At 44.4% G+C, this 15,633-nt stretch overlaps 1 protein-coding gene across 2 annotated transcripts in view; it reads left to right on the top strand.

The window, feature by feature from the left end:
• Positions 1–2,506: 2,506 nt before the first annotated feature.
• Positions 2,507–15,633, top strand: part of NIPAL2 (NIPA like domain containing 2) — a 192,014-nt gene continuing 178,887 nt past the window's right edge. Inside the window, exon 1 of one of the 2 annotated variants that reach the window (XM_073679609.1) lies at positions 2,507–2,832. In XM_073679609.1, coding sequence (XP_073535710.1) covers positions 2,737–2,832 — 96 coding nt within the window. In that variant the 5' untranslated portion in view covers positions 2,507–2,736. The remainder of the gene's footprint in view (positions 2,833–15,633) is intronic. The other variant, XM_073679607.1, reaches the window with a different exon arrangement.

The raw sequence follows: 15,633 nt of genomic DNA, 5'->3' as shown, positions 1-15,633 counted from the left end.
ACTACATATTGGAATAGGATCTTGGAGATGGGAATACCCCTTTAAATAAAATTTAAAAGGACACGTTTAGCTAATAACAGAGAAATAGTCCTGAATATGATTGATAGGCCAGGTTGATTATGGTGGTGTCTGCTTCAGTTTGTAGACGGGCTCATTTACACGGGTGTATATATGTTGTGCTCAACAAAAAGCATACTGATACAATAATAATCTGTGTGACCAATGCACAAGTGCACAACTCGTGCTTCAGCGAGCACACAGAACAGAGTGCGGGTTCAATAGTAAGTCATAGGCTTAACATTGCATCCATACTGCATGCTGCGGGTGCATTCTGGTGGGATCTGCGCGCTCCTGATGGGAGACTGATTAGGGTATGTGCCCACGATGCGCACCAGCCTGCGGCCCCGACGCTGTAGAATAGCTGTGCGGCTTCCTCTCATTATGCAAATGAGCGGCTCCATTTTTTTTTTTACATGCGGACTTTCCTCATTGACGTTAATCTATGGGGTAAGTCCACATGCGGACCCGCAAGAGAAATTGACATGCCGTGGTTATGTCAGTTTCCGCGGGTGATCCGCAGGTGCACAGAGACACATAGTGGACATGGGATATCTACAAATCCCATCCACTGTGCTGTAACATTTGGCCTCTGCGGACTTGATGCTGCATAAGCACGCAGCGTTAAACCTGCAGCGGCTCTGGATCAAGTGCACATACCCTAAGGCTGTGTGCCCACTATGCGTTTTTTAAGTGTTTCCGCAGCGGCAATTCCGCTGCAGAAATGCTTAAAAACCGCTTGGTAGAAGGCTTGCCATGTTCTCCAATGATAATCCGCTGTGCACATGCTGCGGAAATTTCCGCTGCGGATTATCATTGTGGAAAAATCCGCAGCACTACCAATTATTTTCACCGCCATTGACTTGCATTGGACCGCATGACATCCGCATGACTGCATCTGCAGATACGGTTACTATGCGTTTCAATGTGTGGATGGTACCCGGGTTTGGAGAAGAGGAGACTCTCCTCCGGACCCGGGTGCCATAGTACCTGTAAAAAAAAGAATAAAATAAAAAATATACATTATACTCACCTTCTGATGGCCCCCGGTGTCCTTATCAGATGTGTCTTGGCTTGCAGGCAGCTTGCGAAGGTCTGAAAAGGACCTGCCATGATGTCCTTTAGCCATGTGACAGGTCACATGACTAAATGACGTCATGGCAGGTTCTTTTAGTCCACCGTGAGCTTCCGGCAAGCCAAGACGCATCGGATAAGGACACTGGGGGCCATCAGAAGGTAAGTATATATTTATTTTTTATTTTTTACCATTCTTTGTGCTCACTCTATATAAATCCATTCCGCTTGCATGGATGTATATAGTGTGACCAAGTTGACAAGCACTTTCCAAGTGATGCTAAAATCGCTTGGAAAGCACTTGTCAACCCGCATATGGAAATGCATGTGAAGAACGCTTCACATCCGCATGTCCCTGGCAGGAAAACGCATGTACAATCCACATGTACAATCCGCATGTACAATCCGCATGCGTTTTTTCTGCCAGAGAGATGCAGAAACGCTCAGGAAAAATCCGGAGCATTTCTGCATCGTGGGCACAAAGCCTTAAGGTTTCAGTACTCGCACCAATTTACCGACAATTAAAATACATTAAAAAAAAGTTACATCTCCAGGTAAAAAACTTGCAGCGTTTTCAGTGCATATCCATGGCGGAGATGCATCAAAGACGCATGTAAAGTGCGTGTAATCTGCACACGACTGTATCAATGAAGTTTTGTCAAAGCCAAATGCCAGGAAGTATCAAAAACTAAGCAGTTTTGTTGAAAACATGACATAAAAACAAGAGATGAAAAAGCAACATCAAAAATGCATCATCGTAGGAACTTAACCTAAGGGGAAAAAAATTAATTTCCAAGGCGTGCTGAATAGTGATGAGCACAAGTGCTCATTACTTGAGTTTGCCTAGGGTGTATGTCAGGAAATTCCCGCATATTTTGTGGCTAAACAGCAGAGAAACATGAAGGCTCGAGAACCCGAACATGTCACTCGAGCACCCATGATACTCGGTGCATACCCGAGCACCCTAGGCAAACTAGAGTAACGAGCCCTTGTGCTGAATTTTGAAAAAAGGTAAAAAGTAAAAATGCAAAAAAATGAACCCATAGATTATATAGATTTTTATATTTGACCTTAGACTCTTAAGTAATGTATCCGTAGTGTTTTGAGGTTAAAAAAAACAGCAATAAAAACTTCATAAAAAAAAATGCAGCAAATTGAAGTGTGAGCATTGAGCCTACAGAAGGATATGGAGAACTAGGTACTGTAATGTCATGGCGTTGTAACTTCTAGAGTCTGCCCCACTGTTAGCACAGCTATGAGGGATTTCCACCTGGTACAGCACATATATGTGGATTGTGACACTGACTGGTAATTTCACTTTTCTCCTGCTTCTCCAGCACTCAGACTGACAAGTGCTGTTTGCAGAGCTGCTGTGAACAAGGGGTGTGGACTGAGACATTGCTCACACACCCTCCTGGAGTAGGAAGTGACTGCACACTGGGAATATCAACTTGCCAACAGAGCCAGTGGCACTGTGCACCAGCTGTGATCATCCACACCCTGCCAGGGTCTGGTGCCAGCCCTACAGAAACTGATGCCAACTTTCTATGAACTGTCAATCAATCTGGCCCTTTATCCCTCTCTGACTAAGGGAAAGTGGGCAATATGGAATCAATGGCTTCCCTACCTGCAAACCTTACATTGGCAGACACTCATGAAAATAGTACAGGCATATCCAGTGCATGGAGTGATTCCCACAAGGTAAGTGACACCCGTGGAGAGGGGGGGCGTATTTTGCAGTCTTGATACCATATTTATACAACAAAATCTAATTTTGCTTTATATTTCTCTTTGTTACTATATAGATTATTATACACTATGTTTATAAACTTTTAGAGAACTTTATAAAGTTTTTTTCCTGCAGTGGTATAATTTTGTATTTTATAGGAGGCAGTTTAAATCACTAGCAATGCAGAAAGAAAGGAAGGCCCCATAGACATGAATTATTATCTGGCAAAGAGCCATAGTTATATCTCCCATCAATATTAATTTTAGATGGGTCCGTCAAGAAACATTGGGTAAGGTCACTGGCTTCTTTTTTTTTTTTTTTTTGCAATTTCGTACCCCTGGTGGGGAGGAATTTGTAGTCTCTTAGCGTCTGGACAGCTACAGGTCACTTTGGCCTTTATGAGATGCTCCGTTCATAGCAGACAAGATGTCATTGTTAAAGTGGTGCTTGCTCCTGTCGTTCCATTCATTATTATTTTAAATCCTGTTTCCTATACATTGTGCTAGGGGTCAGCAGTGATGGGGTTAAGGAGAAGACAAAAGGCATTTGTGGATGGCCTTTTTTTTATTACCAGGGCTTGGGACTAATTTCATTTCCATGTTATCTGGAGGCGCACAAGAGCCCATTGTGTTTCAGATAGGGGCCTGCCCTTCACACTGGTCTGAGCTTTTGAAGCCATTTTGTGTTTAATCATGTTTTTAATGAAAGTGACAACTCTGATTTACCAAGGTCTGTGAAGAAGATAACAGGTCAGACATTTCTACCTAATTTTGCTATACACATTAGATGGCTGTCGGTTGAACGATGCTTCGGCCATCTCTCCCACACACTTCTTCGTCCGAGCGCTCCTGTGTTCTCTATAAGAAAGGCGCCGACAGACATATCTGGCAACAGCTGATCTCCGGGGACAAAAACGATCGGCAGTCCAAAACCGGACATGCCCAATGTAAATCTTCGCTGACAATCAGTTGTCTGTCAATATAGGCAGGTTCGACAGACATTAGTCTGTGTATGGGTGCCTTAAAGGGGTTTTCCACTACTTAGACAACCCTGTCTCAATCAGGATGTTTGCCTCAGTAAAATAACAACACTTAGGTCGGTTTCACACATTTGCATATCTCCGGTACTTTAAAAACCGGAATCGGAGATATCCGTGGATCACACGGACTGCGCCTGGGAAGCAGCGCTACAGTTAGTACTGTTCCCAAGCGCCGGTGCTGAACACTGCCCTCATCATGGTTCCCTGCCGGTGCTGCGATCAGCACCAGCAGGGACTATGATGAGGGTAGTGGTAGTCTTCTCCCGGTGTCCACCTGTGTAGAAAAATAAATAATAATAAAATCCATATACTCACCTCTCCTAGGTGTCCCCAGATGTATCCGTGTGACCACTGCTGCAGAGGAGCTGGGGAGAATGAGCGGCTCCGGAGCTGCGCTCAGTGAGTAACAGGACATCGCTGTGGAGCTGCGGCTCATTCTCCCCGGCTCCTCTGCAGCAGCTGTCGCATGGATTACATCGGGGGACACCTAGGAGAGGTGAGTACATGGATTTTATTATTTTATTCTTATTTTTACACGGGTGGGGACATTGCAGGGGAAGACTACTACTACCCTCATCACTGTCCCTGCTGGTGGTGATCGCAGCGCCGGCAGGGAACCATGATAAGGGCAGCGTTAAGCACCCGGTTCTTGGGAACAGTGCTAACTGTACACTAATTCCCAGGCACCGATACATGTCACCCTGATGACACACGGATGTCATTCGTGTGGTACATTTTGTGGACCGTGTATCCGCAAAGAACGGACTTGTCTCCGTGTGGAGCACATGGACACACAGTCCGTGAAAACACACTGAGGTGTGCACAGACCCATTCATTTGAATAGGTCTACGTGTGTCAGTGTCTCCGGTAGGTGTGGAAACGGTCATCACTCGTTCCAGAGATACTGACGTGTGAAAGAGGCCTTAAACTGTTCTAGTATTGAACATCAGAGGAAGTGAGAGCTCATGTCCACTTGATGTCTGAGTCTTCCGAAAGAGAGTAGAGTAAAGCCAGTGCTGATTGGCCACAGGGATCGCGTGACCTAACAATGTTACGCAATCCCCAGGAGAGCCAATGCTGACACCGCTGGAATGGCATTGGAGGTGAGTATAAGTGTTGTTATATTACTGAGGCAAACATAGTGATTGAGGTGGGGTTGTCTGAATAGTGGACAATCCCTTTAAGGGCTCTTTCACATGTCCCTGTTTCGAGTACATGTGGTGTCTGTTTCCACACGTTCTGGAGACACTGACACACGTAGACTCATTCAAATGAATGGGTTTGTGCACATGTCAGTGTGTTTTCACAGACCGTGTGCCCTTGGGCAAAACACACTGACATGTCCGTTTTTTACCCGCAACACGGGCCGCAAAACGTCCCACACGTGCATGTTGATGACACACGGATGACATCCGTGTGTCATCCATGTGACACGTACCGGCGCCTGGGAATCAGCGGTACTGTTCGCGCTGTTCCCAAGCGCCGGGTGCTGCAGGCATCTGTCATCATTGTCCCCTGCTGGTGCTGCGATAAGCGTGAGCAAGGGACAATGTTGACAGTTGTAGTCTGCCCCCACTGTGTTCAGCAAGTGTAAAATAAAAAAACATTATACTCACCTTTTCACCTAATTCCTTGAAGCCATTGTTCTCTGTAAAAAAAAAAAAAAAAAAAAAAGCAACAACCGTAATACTCACCTGTCCGGCATACTCTGCAATCCATCTGACCGACAATTCTGCATCAGCGTCTGCGGTGGCTTAGGGCCATTGACCAGCAGGTGAGAATGACTCGTTCTAGCGAGTGCGTCCCTGAACTGCGCTGAACTCAGTGAGTGACAGGACATTGTGAGCTTAGCACAGGGATCCACTTGCTGGAGCGAGTCATTCTCCTCTGCCCCTAAGCATGTGCGGTCAGATGGATTACTGCATGGGTCACTTATTTAATCTTCGAACAGGTGAGTATAAGGTTTTTTTCATTTTATTCTTATTTTTACACTAGGAGACATTGGGAGAGGAATACTACTTTCAACACTGTCCCCTGCTGATGCTGATCGCAGCGCCAGAAGGGGACAATGATGAGGGCAGCGGTTCAGCACCCGGTGCTTGGGAGCAGCGCTAACTGTCCCACTGATTCCCAGGGGTCTGTATGTGTGATACTGATGCGGTACATGGTTGGCACACGTATCATACACATGGACACACGTACACAGGTATCTTCAGTACTGTTTTTTCCAGTACTGGAAATATCCGGACCTGTGAAAGAGCCCTGAGGGTATGTGCCCAAGATCAGGAAATGCTGCGGCTTTGACTGTGCGTGTTTATGCAGCGTCAAACCAGCAGCGTCCAGATGTTTCTAGAAATCCCATGTCCACTATGCGTCTCTGTGCACCTGCGGATCACCCGCGGAAACTGACATGCAGCGCTTCTTTCAGACCCACAGCATGTCAGTTTCTCTTGCGGGTCCGCATGTGGACTTTCCCCATCGACTAGTATCTATGAGTAAAGTCCGCTTGTGAAAAAAAAAAAAAAAATCGTGACGCTCATTTGCATAATGAGAGCGGAAGCCGGGCGGCTATTCTGCAGTGTCGGGGCCGCAGGCAGCAACAGATCATGGACACATACCCTAAGGCTGTGCGGTCCATTTTATTTCTCGAACAATACACAGATCTATACAGTTTCATTATTCCTTACAGACATCTATTTTAAAAATGGATCCGCATCTCCAGTGTGTGGGATTCAACATGAGCATGAAACACAGATGATACTGTACTTTTGTACCTCAGTGTTCCGAATTTCATCCGTTTTTAAGTGATCAGTTGCTAAGAGTAAGTTTATAAAAGTTCAGACAGTCCACCTTCTTCAGTGAAGAAAAAAACAGATGCAACTAAAACGGTATCGAAGAAAAAAATTGGTCCGTTTCTCTCAGATGGCAACACTCAGGGCATGTTCATACACTGGGTTTTGCCCAATTTTTTTCCTGCACACTTTTCAAGGGTAAATACTGCTTATTTTTTTGCTTGTGGATTTGACCATCAAAGTTCGTTTTTTTGTTTTTTAAATCTGCATCATGTCAATTCTGTTAGCCTTTTTTACCATATTTCACCCATTTAAATGAATGGGGAAAAATGCAAGTAAAAACACATTAAAATATGTGCAGTTTTGCATGCATTTTTTCACAGTGAATGAATGGAGTAGAGGATGAGCATGCACACCTCCCTTCCATTTACCTTGGGGCTCTGCGGTTCCAGATCCCCTTTCTTAGGATTGCTGGGGGTACCTGTGGTCAGACCCACAGCAATCAGTAAGTTATCCCGTATTCTATGGAAAATCCCTTTAAGGCCTCCCTAATATTGCAATTTATGGGTTAGGCTAAGTTCACATGTCCAGTATTCATCTCTTTGAAAGGATCCCGCTGCAGTCAGTTATCCTTAGCAGGACACAAATGTTGTGAAAACACAACTTTATTTGTCCAGCTAAAACTGATTGTAGCTGGATCCGTTTTTTTAACTTTGAAGTCTATGGAAAATGGATCCTTTAAATAGTGTTTTGTTTTTCTTCAATTTGAAAAGGATCCTATTTTTGCTTTTTGAATCAATTTCAAATGGATGATTACTTGACAGTTCACATATCCAGTAGTCATCTGTTTGAAACTGATCCAGTAAGCAAAAAAAAAACGGATCTATTTCAAGTGGAAGAAAAACGGATGGCTATTTAACAGATCCATTTTCCATAGACTTCAATGTTAAATAAATGGATGCAGTTGAAATCAGTTTTGTTTTTTTTCCTTAGCCGGACAAAAAAGTTGGGTCTGCACAACTTTTTTGTTAATGGATTGCTGTTGCCTGCTGGATCTGTTCAAACAAATGATCATTGGACATGTGAACATACTGTAGCATTATTCTCATTTTAGCAAATTATCACTTTTCCACTGAATGGGTAATAATTTGCTAATCTGACTAATCCCCAAAAATAGGGCCCAGAAATGCCTCTTTGGATTGGAGCGGTGGCTGCTCATTCACACCACCGCCATTTCATTCTTTCTCTATGGGGCTGCCGGATATAACATATTTCAGAGCCCCATTCTTGGAATCAGTGAAGATCCCAGCGGTGGGTCCCCCAGTGATTGTCAAGTTATCATCTTACTGGTGCATACAAAAACCTACAAAAGATTGGAAGTCTAAGCCAACAAAGTGCAAATAAAAAATCAATCTTTATTATACAGTATCAGATAAAAGCATTTAAAATGAGGGGGAAAAAGCAAGATAAAAACCCATCATCAGGTCCTACCAAATCATTGTATAAGAGAGAGTTTAAGCTCCATATCGAAACATACCAAGCTCAAATTATCCATTGCCAATTAGGTCAGTTATATAAAGAGGTTTTTTTTTTTATAAAAATAGCTTAAATAAAAGCTTAAACAGACAAAATAATTTATAAAGTGCACATGTGCTGAATAAAGGATCATAACAAGTAAAGTGGATGAACAGTCCTGCTGAGGATAGTAATCAGATCACAGAATCCTGACAGAAACAAGGTGTTCAAGGTAGTATGTTAAGCAAAAACAATCTATATAAAGTACATGTGCTTGAAACAGCAGAGAACTAATGAGGTCAAGGAGATCAGAGATATATCCAATAGGGAAGACAAGCAGTCCTGCTAGATGGTGGAAACAGTGGACCATTCCCTCTTCCTACAGATTCTCTCATCTCTTGGCATCAAAGACTTGGCCCTTTCTTGGAGCTCCTCATATTTAACAGACCGGACATTCAGTGTCTCCCACTCACACACCAACTCCTCATCTCGCCCCCTATCTGTCGGTGTCCCCCAAGGTTCAGTCCTAGGACCCCTCCTCTTCTCCATCTACACCTTTGGCTTGGGACAACTCATAGAGTCTCACGGCTTTCAGTAGCACCTCTATGCTGACGTCACACAGATCTACCTCTCTGGACCCGATATCTCCTCCCTACCAACCAAAATCCCACAATGTCTGTCCACTATCTCATCCTTCTTCGCTGACAGATTTCTAAAACTTAACATGGATAAAACAGAACTCGTCTTTCCACCATCTCATTCACCCCCCTCACCTGACCTATCTATCAACATCAATGGCTGTTCACTCTCCCCAGTCCCGCAAGCTCGCTGCCTTGGGGTAACCCTGAACTCTGACCTCTCCTTCAAACCACATATCCAAGCCCTTTCAACTTCCTGCCGATTCCAACTTAAAAATATCTCCTGGATCCGCACATTCCTCAAACACGAATCTGCAAAAACAATAGTGCACGCCCTCATCATCTCCCGCCTCGACTACTGCAACCTCCTGCTCTGTGGCCTCCCTTCTAACACTCTCGCACCCCTCCAATCTATCCTAAACTCTGCTGCCCGACTAATCCACCTGTCTCCCCACTACTCCCCGGCCTCTCCCCTCCCCTCCCCTGCACTGGCTCCCCATTACCCAGAGATTCCAGTTCAAAACCCTAACCATGGCATACAAAGCCATCCACAACCTGTCTTCTCTTTATATCTGTGACCTAGTCTCCCGGTACATACCTGCACGCAACTTCCGATCCTCACAAGATCTCCTCCTCTACTCCCCTCTTATCTCCTCCTCCCACAATCGTATACAAGATTTCTCCCGTGCATCCCCCCTACTCTGGAACTCTCTACCCCAACACATCAGACTCTCGCCTACCATGGAAACCTTCAAAAATAACCTGAAGACTCACCTCTTCCGACAAGCCTACAATCTCCAGCAACCATTGCTCCACCATACCGTTGCATGACCAGCTCTACCCTCATCTACTGTATCCTCACCCATCCCCTGTAGATTGTGAGCTATCCTGGGCAGGGTCCTCGCTCCTCCTATACCAGTCCCCATCACGTTTTATTAAAGATCATTGTAATTGTTCGTGTATGTACAGTACAGACCAAAAGTTTGGACGCACCTTCTCATTTATAGATTTTTCTGTATTTTCATGACTATGAAAATTGTACATTCACACTGAAGGCATCATAACTATGAATTAACACATGTGGAATTATATACTTAACAAAAAAGTGTGAAACAACTGAAAATATGTCTTATATTCTAGGTTCTTCAAAGTAGCCACCTTTTGCTTTGATGACTGCTTTGCACACTCTTGGCATTCTCTTGATGAGCTTCAAGAGGTAGTCATCGGAAATGGTTTTCACTTCACAGGTGTGCCCTGTCAGGTTTAATAAGTGGGATTTCTTGCCTTATAAATGGGGTTGGGACCATCAGTTATGTTGTGCAGAAGTCTGGTGGATACACAGTTGATAGTCCTACTGAATAGACTGTTAGCTGCTTTTTTGTTGCCATAATACAAATTCTAAGTAAAGAAAAATGAGTGGCCATCATTACTTTAAGAGTCTGAAGGTCAGTCAATGCGAAAAATTGGGAAAACTTTGAAAGTGTCCCCAAGTGCAGTTGCAAAAACCATCAAGCGCTACAAAGAAACTGGCTCACATGAGGACCGCCCCAGGAAAGGAAGACCAAGAGTCACCTCTGCTTCTGAGGATAAGTTTATCCGAGTCACCAGCCTCAGAAATCACAGGTTAACAGCAGCTCAGATTAGAGACCAGGTCAATGCCACACAGAGTTCTAGCAGCAGACACATCTCTTCAACAACTGTTAAGAGGAGACTTTGTGCAGCAGGCCTTCATGGTAAAATAGCTGCTAGGAAACCACTGCTAAGGATAGGCAACAAGCAGAAGAGACTTGTTTGGGCTAAAGAACACAAGGAATGGACATTAGACCAGTGGAAATCTGTGCTTTGGTCTGATGAGTCCAAATTTGAGATCTTTGGTTCCAACCACCGTGTCTTTGTGCGACGCAGAAAAGGTGAACGGATGGACTCTACTGAACCAGCATGGCTACCACAGCATCTTGCAGCGGAATGCTATTCCATCCGGTTTGCGTTTAGTTGGACCATCATTTATTTTTCAACAGGACAATGACCCCAAACAAACCTCCAGGCTGTGTAAGGGCTATTTGACCAAGAAGGAGAGTGATGGGGTGCTACGCCAGATGACCTGGTCTCCACAGTCACCAGACCTGAACCCAATCGAGATGGTTTAGGGTGAGCTGGACCGCAGAGTGAAGGCAAAAGGGCCAATAAGTGCTAAACATCTCTGGGAACTCCTTCAAGATTGTTGGAAGAGCATTTCCGGTGACTACCTCTTGAAGCTCATCAAGAGAATGCCAAGAGTGTGCAAAGCAGTCATCAAAGCAAAAGGTGGCTACTTTGAAGAACCTAGAATATAAGACATATTTTCAGTTGTTTCACACTTTTTTGTTAAGTATATAATTCCACATGTGTTAATTCATAGTTTTGATGCCTTCAGTGTGAATGTACAATTTTCATAGTCATGAAAATACAGAAAAATCTTTAAATGAGAAGGTGTGTCCAAACTTTTGGTCTGTACTCTATACACCTTTTTTCACATGTAAAGCGCCATGGAATAAATGGCGCTATAATAATAAATAATAATAATGGTCAAATTCCATACCCCACACAGACAGAGTGCATCAATCTTTGACAATGATATAAGGATCTGCATATACAGTGTGCACAGTGCCTAGCGCTAGAAAACCAACATAAGTGGTTAATCAGTAATGGAAGGTCATCAAATACAGAGTATAGGAATGAGTGGTGTAACCTGTCTTGATGTGTAGCTGGCCCCAACGCGCGTTTCGCAGATTGCTTCTTCCAAGGGGGATAAGACTTTCAAGACATAAAAAAAACTCTCTATATAACTAACCTAATTGGTAATGGATAATTTGTGCCTGGTATGTTTTGATATGGAGCTTGAACTTTCTTATAGAGTGATTTGGTATGACTTCTGATGGGTGTATGTTCTGCTTTTTTCTCCATCATTTTAAATGATTTTATGTGATACTGTATAATAAAGATTGATTTTTTTATATTGCCTCATTCTTCAAACAGAAGATTGACACCATCAGACAAAACTTGCCTAAAGTCCGCACAACCCCTCCTCATATCTACTCAACCCTCCTCCTCCAAACCCCACTTCTCCACCATTACAGAAGGTCAAGTCTCCTCTTTACTCTCCAAATCACACCTCACCACCTGCGAACTTGACCCAATCCCATCCCACCTCATCACTAACCTTACCACAGTCTTCATCCCAACCCTAACCCACCTCTTCAATCTGTCACTAACAACCGGTGTCTTCCCCTCATGTTTCAAACATGCCGCAATCACACCCATCCTCAAAAAGCCCTCCCTTGACCCTTCCTCTCTGACTAGCTACCGCCCCATATCACTCCTCCCCTTTGCCTCAAAACTACTACAACAACATGTCCACCTTGAACTGTCCTCCCACCTCTCCTCCTGCTCCCTCTTCGACCGCCTGCAATCTGGCTTCCGACCGCATCATTCGACTGAAACTGCCCTGACCAAAGTCACCAACGACCTACTAAATGCCAAATCCAAGCGACACTACTCCATCCTCCTCCTTCTGGACCTGTCATCTGCCTTTGACACAGTGGACCATTCCCTCTTACTCCAGATTCTCTCATCTCTTGGCATCACGGACTTGGCTCTATCTTGGATCTCCTCATACTTAACAGACAGGACATTCAGCGTCTCCCACTCACGCACTACCTCCTCATCTCGCCCCCTATCTGTCGGTGTCCCCCAAGGTTCAGTTCTAGGACCTCTGCTCTTCTCCATCTACACCTTTGGCCTGGGACAGCTCATAGAGTCTCACGGTTTTCAGTATCACCTCTATGCTGACGACACACAGATCTACCTCTCTGGACCCGATATCTCCTCCCTACTAACCAAAATCCCACAATGTCTGACCGCCATCTCATCCTTCTTCTCTGACAGATTTCTAAAACTCAACATGGATAAAACAGAGTTCATCATCTTTTCGCCATCTCATTCAACCCTCCCAACTGACCTAGTTATCAACGTCAATAGCTATTCACTCTCCCCAGTCCCACAAGCTCGCTGCTTTGGAGTAACCCTGGACTCTGATCTCTCCTTCAAGTCACATATCCAAGCCCTTTCCACTTCCTGCCGACTCCAACTCAAAAACATCTCCCGGATCCGTGCATTCCTCAGCAAAGACTCTGCAAAAACACTAGTGCATGCCCTCATCATATCCCGCCTCGACTACTGCAACCTCCTGCTCCGTGGCCTCCCTTCCAACACTCTTGCACCCCTCCAATCTATCCTAAACTCTGCTGCTCGACTAATCCACCTGTCCCCCCGCTATTCCCCGGCCTCTCCTCTCTGTCAATCTCTTCACTGGCTCCCCATTGCCCAGAGAATTCAGTTCAAAACTCTAACCATGGCATACAAAGCCATCCACAACCTGTCTCCCCCATACATCTGTGACCTAGTCTCCCGGTACTTACCTGCACGCAACCTCCGATCCTCACAAGATCTCCTCCTCTACTCCCCTCTTATCTCCTCCTCCCACAATCGTATACAAGATTTCTCCCGTGCATCCCCCCTACTCTGGAACTCTCTACCCCAACACATCAGACTCTCGCCGACCGTGGAAACCTTCAAAAGAAACCTGAAGACCTACCTCTTCCGACAAGCCTGCAACCTGCAGTAACCACCGCTGCACGACGAGCTCTACCCTCACCTAATGTATCCTCACCCATCCCTTCTAGAATGTGAGCCCTCGCGGGCAGGGTCCTCGCTCCTCCTGTACCAGTCGCTGACTCGTTTTGTTAAGATTATGTAAATGCTTTTGTTATGTATATCCCTATCACATGTAAAGCGCCATGGAATAAATGGCGCTATAATAATAAATAATAATAATAATAATATGCACTATATTGGCTTAGACTTCCAATCTTTTGTAGGTTTTAGTTATTTTGAGGAAGCACCACATCATTTATAGGCTGTCGGTAAATTACTGGTGCATAGGTGATAACTTACTAAGATCGGAAAACCCCTTTTGTAGATAAATCAGTGATTTCTGCAACAAAAAGTACCTATAGAATACAGTCTTATACCGTACATCTGGGGGGGTTCTCATGGATTTATACATAATTCATGAGAAAAAATATATCTTGGTATGCTGCAAAGCAATACTATAAAATATTCCACCTTACAGAGGCATCGTATAATAGTGCTAAATGTAATAATTGCATTTGTTGCCTTTTTATCTCATACATATTAGTTTAAATGTAGTTTTCCTACCATAATAAGTGATGGCATGACACCGTAATGGCCCGCATTACTAATTGTGATGGTCTTACTGTTCATGGCCACTCTCTATGCCGGGAACAGCACCTCAGCGTGGTTCACCTGTGTACAGTCATGGCCAAAAGTATTGAGAATGAGACAAATAGTAATTTTTCCAAAGTTTACTGCTTCATTTTTTGTAATGGCAATTTGCATATACTCCTGAATGTCAAAGAGTGATCAGCTTAACAGCAATTACTGTACTTACAAAGTCAATATTTGCCCAGAAAATGAACTTTAACCCCCAAAACACATTTCAACATCATTGCAGTCCTGCCTTAAAAGGAGCAGCTAACATCGTTTTAGTGATTGATCCATTAACACAGGTGTGGGTGTTGATGAGGACAGGGTTGGCGATCAATCAGTCATGATTAAGTAAGAATGACATCACTGGACACTTTAAAAGGAGGCTGGATCTTGGTATCATTGTTTCTCTTCAGTTAACCATGGTTATCTCTAAAGAAACACGTGCAGCCATCATTGCACAGCACAAAAATGGCCTAACAGGGAAGAGTATCGCAGCTACAAAGATTGCACCTCAGTCAACAATCTATCGCATCATCAAGAACTTCAAGGAGAGAGCTTCCATTGTTGTCAAAAAGGCTCCAGGGCGCCCAAGAAAGACCAGCAAGTGCCAGGACCGTATCTTAAAACTGTTTCCGGTGGGGGATCGGACTACCAGCAGTGCCGAGCTTGCTCAGGAATGGCAGCAGGCTGGTGTGAGTGCTTCTGCACGCACTGTGAGGCGGAGACTCTTTGAGCAAGGGCTGGTTTCAAGGAGGGCAGCAAAGAAGCCACTTCTCTCCAGAAAAAACATCAGGGACCGACTGATATTCTGCAAAAGGTACAGGGAGTGGACTGCTGAGGACTGGGACAAAGTCATTTTCTCTGATGAATCCCCTTTTCGATTGTTTGGGACATCTGGAAAACAGCTTATTCGGAGAAGAAGAGGTGAGCGCTACCACCAGTCTTGTCTCATGCCAACTGTAAAGCATCCTGAAACCATTCATATGTGGGGTTGCTTCTCAGCCAAGGGAATCAGCTCACTCAGTCTTGCCTAAAAACACAGCCATGAATAAAGAATGGTACCAAAATGTCCTCCAAGAGCAACTTCTCCCAACCGTCCAAGAGCAGTTTGGCGCCCAACAATGCCTTTTCCAGCATGATGGAGCACCTTGCCATAAAGCAAAGGTGATAACTAAATGGCGCATGGAACAAAACATAGAGATTTGGGGTCCATGGCCTGGAAACTCCCCAGATCTTAATCCCATTGAGAACTTGTGGTCAATCATCAAGAGACGGGTGGACAAACAAAAACCAGCAAATTCTGGCAAAATGCAAGCATTGATTATGCAAGAATGGACTGCTATCAGTCAGGATTTGGTCCAAAAGTTGATTGAGAGCATGCCAGGGAGAATTACAGAGGTCTTGAAGAAGAAGGGGCAACACTGCAAATATTGACTTGCTGCATTAACTCATTCTAACTGT

Source organism: Phyllobates terribilis, unplaced genomic scaffold (assembly GCF_046119375.1).
Source record: "Phyllobates terribilis strain yellow unplaced genomic scaffold, ASM4611937v1 Scaffold_4__5_contigs__length_816908805, whole genome shotgun sequence".
In the NCBI taxonomy this organism is placed as follows: domain Eukaryota; kingdom Metazoa; phylum Chordata; class Amphibia; order Anura; family Dendrobatidae; genus Phyllobates; species Phyllobates terribilis.
Note: the sequence above shows the minus strand (reverse complement) of the source record. Positions and strands in the feature narration are given on the sequence as shown.